At 45.7% G+C, this 6,575-nt stretch overlaps 1 protein-coding gene across 1 annotated transcript in view; it reads left to right on the top strand.

Moving 5' to 3' along the window:
- Positions 1-6,207, top strand: part of fat4 (FAT atypical cadherin 4) — a gene marked incomplete in the record, with an annotated part of 174,658 nt that extends 168,451 nt beyond the window's left edge. Inside the window, 2 exon segments of the mRNA XM_014023498.1 lie at positions 1,338-1,599; positions 3,314-6,207. Of these exon segments, the coding sequence (XP_013878952.1) occupies positions 1,338-1,599; positions 3,314-5,220 (2,169 nt within the window).
- Between the last annotated feature and the right edge of the window lie 368 nt (positions 6,208-6,575).

Here is a 6,575-nt window from a genome sequence, read left to right as displayed (position 1 = left end):
AATTAGCTTTGTCTAAATTAGATTTTGCTAATTTTACGTCACTAACGGCTAACATACGGACTGAATGATAGTCATAGTAGCAGTAGCAGACTAATTAGCTTTGTCTAAATTAGATTTTGCTAATTTTACGTCACTAACGGCTAACATACGGACTGAATGATAGTCATCATAGCACTAAGCGATTAGCTTTTAGTGTTAGCTTCTGCTTATTTTTACCTGTTTAACTATTCAGCATACACTATTCCACAATTTTTTTGTACATGTTTAGTGGATTAGCTTTTTCACTGACTTTGAAAACCGTTAGCAGACTTATTAGCTTTAGCAAAAATAGGTTTTKCCATCTTTAAGTCTGCTAACAGCTAACTAACAAGCTAACATCAACAGCAGTGGTGGGCACAGTTAACCAAAATGTTAATAAAAGCTAACTAAAATATAGTTTCGCTAACACTTAACTGCTAAGTGGAAGCTAACGCTAAACAGTTAGTAGAAGTTAACACTAACAGCTAATCGCTAACCACTCAGACGACCATTTATTTTCTCCTGCCAGCTGAAAACTGGTGGGACTGACACAAACTTGTTAATGTTAGTTTGTTAATTAGCTGCTAGCAGACTTAAACTGGCAATATCTAAGCTAATTGGTCCACCAACAGTGTTCAAAGTTTGTTAAAAAGCTAATACAATAATTGAAAAAGGCTTTTGGTTCCACTATTAGCTGATTARTGGTGGACACAGCTAGCCAAAAAGTTAGCTTCGCAAACTCATAATCTGCTAACTAAACATATAAAAGTTTCCAAATAAAATTTAGCTAAAGCTAATTGGTCTACAAACAGTTTTCGAATGAAAAAATTTGTTCCGCTATTAGCAGTTAGCTAATTAGCTCGAAGGAAACTCAGACTGAGTGACAGTCATTATACTTATTTAGCTGTTTAGCGTTACCTTCAACAAATCATTTATTTATTTATTTATTTATTTATTTATTTTACGTGTTTAGTGGTTTAGTGTTAGCAAAGCTATATTTTCAGTTAGCGAATAGACCAATTCGTAGTTAGAAATCTATTAAATGCGCATAGTGAAGCCTAGCTATCTAGGTCACAGGTCAACCAGGTGAACGCTGAGGTTTCTATGAAAATGCCGTTATAATTGTGCAAATTCAACGAGCTCAAAAAACACACAAATAGCTTAGATATTTATAAAAATTCTCATCTACGATCTTAAAGTAAAGTTTAACAWCAAATCAGTTTAGAGTAATTACACCAGGGTTGTATAACGGTTAAAGAAACAACGTCAGGTCAACAGTTTGAGTTTGTAACTGAACCTCTCCTGGTTTTCTCTTCCAGCTGAGGAACGGAAACATCCACTACATCTCAGACGCCGGCGTCGGAGGGAAGGTGGAGCGCACGCTGGGAGACGCCGTCATGTCCGACGGCCAGTGGCACACGCTTCAGCTGGTCAAAAACGGGTCRTCCACGTTGCTCCAGGTGGACGACAGTCTGTCCCGGGTGGTCCAACACGCCACGCAGGACTTCGGAGGCCTCGGCGTTCTGACCTTATCGCTGGGGGGGATCCCACCCGGACCCGCTCAGCAGAAAACTGGAGCCGGTGAGTTCTCCGAGTCCTCAGCGGAGCYGCACTGGAGCTGTGAGATGTTTACTGTTGTTCCCAGTCATCTCTAAAACACAAAAAATCACTTCTGTCCTCAAAGAATAAGAAAATATAATAAACATTAAAATTAAATTCTCCAAACACGATTCTGTAATGTCGTTAAAGTGCAGCCAAAAGTCATTTAAACATAAAATGKCCTAAAACCTAAAGTTCCGACAGCAGCTGCTGATTTTTGGACCATTTTACAACAAATTTCAGCTCAGTGTCAAATTAACTGAGCTGTTTGTGTTAGTGAAGATCATGGCGGCCATCTTGAATTGGCCTGAGCAGTGGTGGGCAGCACTAATCTTAAAATTAGTTCCACTAGCCCTAAAACACTAACTCAAATATTTARGTCCACTAATTCTAAAGCACTAAAATTTAGCAAAAGTTTATTCTAAGGCCCTAAAATAACACAACCTATGAACATTCTTCAACAGACAACATGAGTCACATGTTGTCATGTTTCAACCCCTAAATGCCATGAGAATACATATTTTTATTAAGTTTATTATATTTGTTTTATTAATTATTGTTCTTCATGCCTTTTTAAAAACAAAAACCAAATTAACAATTTAGTGACATATTTTGAGGACACCCAAGATACCTCTCGCGGACCCATGGGGGTCCTGGAACCCCAATTTGAGAACCTCTGCTTTAGGGGACTGTGCCCACCACTGGGTCTGATTCCAAAAGGTTAATCAGCTGACCACTGATAAACATGACACAACAAATGATTTGTTCAGCTTTTTATTAACTTTTTAAGTTTCTTTTAAAAAATTGTGCCCCTTATAGTAGAGATAAAACCATCCAAAACATCATTTCAGTGTAAAAAAGCTGTTCTTGGGTTTATAAAATAAAATCTAAACCTGCAGCTAAGATAATCCTGCTGCCTATGAGACTAAAGTGTTTCAAACTGCACTAAAATTATTCATGTTTGCACAATAAATAACTACTTTTTGCATATTAAAGCCCATGAGTGCTGTTAAATCCACCACAAACCTGAAACTTCTGACATTTTAAACGTCAGTCAGAAGCAAAACAACTTGTTTAATTTGTTTTAAACTGTCTGAAGCTCAGACGTCCTTCAGTTTGTAAAAAGGTGAAGCAGAGGTTCTCCAGGAGGGAATGCGGAGGAGGAGGAGGAGGAGGAGGAGGAGGGGGGCAGAGTTTATACTCTGGACTAATAAGGTAAAAATGAACCATTTGAACGAGTCGTTGAGAGGTTTTTTTTTGCAAAGGGAGCGTTTCAAAACAAACATGTTCCGAGCACRCAGACCTGTGGCTGTTAACCAGCCTTTATCTGAACGAGAAGACACAAGTGGGTTTAATCTGCGTCGGGATAAATTCAATAAAATTCTGTTTACATCGGCTCGGAGCGGCCGGCTGAATTAGACACGGAGACGTTCATCCGACCCAGATGGATGTCTCTGAGCTACGAGGACTCTGACGACAGAGAAAACATTTTTAAATATCTTCCCTTAAATTGGCCGGTGAAGCAGGTTTTAAAGGGTTTTATTTATTCTGGGGTTTTTTTCTTGCTCTCGGTCCCTGCTGGTTGCGAGGACTGATCTGGACTTGGAAAGTCTGCAGCCAGGCGGAAACCTTCAGGCCTCTGTTGTGTTCTGGTCTGTTTCTGGTTAACCGGGTCTCTCGTCTGTTTCTCCCGCAGGTTTCGACGGCTGCTTGGCGTACGTGAAGTACAACGGGGAGAGCCTGCCTTTCTCCGGGGAGCATGACCGCGTCACCCTAACCAAAACCAGTTCTTCTGTAAAGATCGGCTGCAGGGGGCCGAACCTGTGCGAGAGCGGCCCGTGTCGGAACGGCCTGATGTGCGTCAACCAGTGGTATACGTATCAGTGCGTCCCGCCTGGCGACTGCGCCTCCAGTCCCTGCCAGAACCACGGCAGCTGTGTYCCGGACCCCCACTCCGGCTTCACCTGCGTTTGCTCAGAGTTGCACACAGGGAAGACCTGCGAGACCCTGGTGGCTTGCCTGGGGGTGCAGTGTCCGCAGGGTACCGTTTGCAACACGGCRAACGACGGCGGGTTCGTCTGCAGCCCCGGCCCCACGGCGGATACTATGGTCCTACCCATATGGGCCGTGCCGGCCATCGTGGGCAGCTGCGCCACGGTCCTAGCCCTGGTGGTGCTCGGCCTGATCCTGTGCAACCACTGCAAGGACCGCAACAAGACCAAAGTGCCAAAGGAACCCAAGGAGAAGAAACCCAAGGAGAAGAAGAAGAAGAAGAAAAAGAAGAAGGGCAGCGAGAACGTAGCCTTCGACGACCCGGACAACATCCCGCCTTACGGAGATGACATGACGGTACGCAAACAACCCGAAGGAAACCCGAAGCCGGACATCATCGAGCGAGAGAACCCTTACCTGATTTACGACGAAACAGACATTCCTCACAACAACGAGACCGTACCCAGTGCTCCCTGCGCCCCCTGCAACGGGCCCGAGGCAGACATCGAACATTACGACATCGACAACGCCAGCAGCATCGCCCCGTCGGACGCCGACATCATCCAGCACTACAAGCAGTTCCGCAGCCACACTCCGAAGTTCTCCATCCAGAGACACAGTCCGCTGGGCTTTGCCAGGCAGTCTCCTCTACCTCTGGGAGCCACAAGCTACACCTACCAGCCTCAGTACACCCAGGCCCTGAGGTCTACCCCACTCAGCCACTCCCACTCAGTCTGCCCCACCCCGAACCCCCTCTCCAGACATTCCCCGGCCCCGTTCACCAAACCCTCCTCGTTCTACCGCAACACCCCCACCAGGGAACTCAACCTGGCCCGCCGGGAAGGAAGCCCACTGGACATGCACAATGACAYGTGCCAACCGCCGCCCATGTTCAACTACGCCACCCGGCTGGGGCGGCGCAGCAAGAGCCCCCAGACGATGGCCGGCCACGGCCACGGYTCGCGGCCGGGTAGCCGGCTGAAGCAGCCGGTGGAGCAGATCCCCCTGGAGACAGGGCCTCCGGTGGGGCTGTCCATCGAGGAGGTGGAGCGGCTCAACACGCCACGCCCACGCAACCCCAGCATCTGCAGYGCCGACCACGGCCGGTCCAGTTCGGAGGAGGACTGCCGCAGGCCGCTGTCGAGGGTCCGCAACCCGGCCGACGGCATCCCYGCCCCGGAGTCGTCCTCGGAGAGCGACTCGCACGACTCCTTCACCTGCTCGGAGATGGAGTACGACCGGGACAAGCCGGTCTCCTACAGCTCCCGGGTCCCCAAGCTCTCTCAAGTCAACGAGTCCGACGCCGACGACGAGGACTACGGCGGGAGGCTGAAGCAGAGGCGATACTCGGGTCGGCGGGCGGAAGGAGGGCCCGGCCCGATGCCTCCCGTCGAGCAGCACTACACCCTGCCCCACAAACTGGGCCAACAAGCCGGGGGCTTCAACTGGGACAATCTTTTGAACTGGGGCCCCGGCTTCGGACAGTACGTAGACGTGTTCAAGGACTTAGCCTCTCTACCCGAGAACTCGGCAGCAAATGACATTGAGATGAACAGCGGGGACGGCTCGGTGACTATCCTGAATGAAGGAGAGGCGGAGCAATATGTATGAGACTATTTATTACCACGTTGTAGAATTTTATGTCATTCTCCAGTTTAAAAAAAAGGAAAACTGTATATTTTGAAACTTTGGACTTTATGCTTTTGTGAGTGCTCAACAAAAAAGACGACTTTCAGTGCAGTAAGGCAGAAACGATTGCACCTGTAGCTCGACGGACCTCAGCTTCGCCACCTTGGATTGGTTTACTTGAATCATCTTTCAGTGGATCCACGATTGGGTCTAAAGTGAAGACAGATGATACCCGGGCTCGTCCTGAAAAATCCCAATAATCCAGGTAGAAAAATCGAACAAGGTTGAGTGATTGGACTCGTCTTCTTTGGTGAATCTCCTCAGACTGAAGGTCTTTTGGTTCTCGTATCATTTCACCAAACTTGACAGCATCCTGACTCAACCTTGTTGGGTATCTCGTCTTTTCATTGGTCGAGGTCCAACCGAATAATGCGATCCTTTCCTGTCCGCCTCCGTCCTCAAAGACTGGCTGAARAGACGGGATCAGGTCTGCTGCCTTACAGACATTCGAGGAAACACGAGACCACTTTTACTCCTCTTCTTCCCGAAACTAGGAGAAAAGATTTGTTGTCATTTGGGGGATTTGGGGGGTAGTTTTTGTTAACATTCTCTCACCAGCCAATCGTTAACATGAAGATAATCCTGTAAACATGACCCCGACTAAAACTACATTGTTTCTTTGTTTTTGTGTACATTTTTTTGGTCAGCGTGTTTGTTATATTGACATGTATGGTTTTTACGTTTTTGTACTGTTTATTAACTTAAAAGTACGTAAGCGCGGTGTTTTTATGGATATTTTCATACGCTGAAATATGTGTTCTTACTTTCGGTGAAGGTGAGATCGACGAACTATTTTTTACATTTGTTACACACGTAACATCAGTATTTTCCACTTTTGATAACTATAACATGCTGTATGCTTTGTACCTGTAAAATGCCAATAACAGAATAAAAAAGGTATTTATTTAAGAGTGTTTCTCTTTCTTAGTAAATCTGTGCACTCTCTAAGTCAATCTTTTGAACCTCAATTTGTTAAAACGATTTGTGACTGGGGATGAGCTAATGGCTAGTCAGAGCGTGCCGAGGCAGCAGTGGATTCCTACATTATGAAATCTTTTACATTTTTAAAAAAATCAAAGTTTTACAATTTTTGCTACATTTTTGCAGAATAGTCAACTGATCAATGACATCACACACTTTGTTCTCATCTTACACTCAAAAAACTATAAGGATTGGATTTAATTTAAAAAACTGACTTAGCTAAATTGAGAAAAGGTAATGCATTTACTTTACGTTTATTTAAATGTGTTACCTTTACTCAATTCAGCGGAAGCAGT

This window comes from Austrofundulus limnaeus, unplaced genomic scaffold (genome assembly GCF_001266775.1).
Source record: "Austrofundulus limnaeus strain Quisiro unplaced genomic scaffold, Austrofundulus_limnaeus-1.0 Scaffold373, whole genome shotgun sequence".
Lineage (NCBI taxonomy): Eukaryota > Metazoa > Chordata > Actinopteri > Cyprinodontiformes > Rivulidae > Austrofundulus > Austrofundulus limnaeus.
The sequence above is the reverse complement of the archived record's forward strand: the minus strand, read 5'-3'. Positions and strand labels throughout refer to the sequence as shown.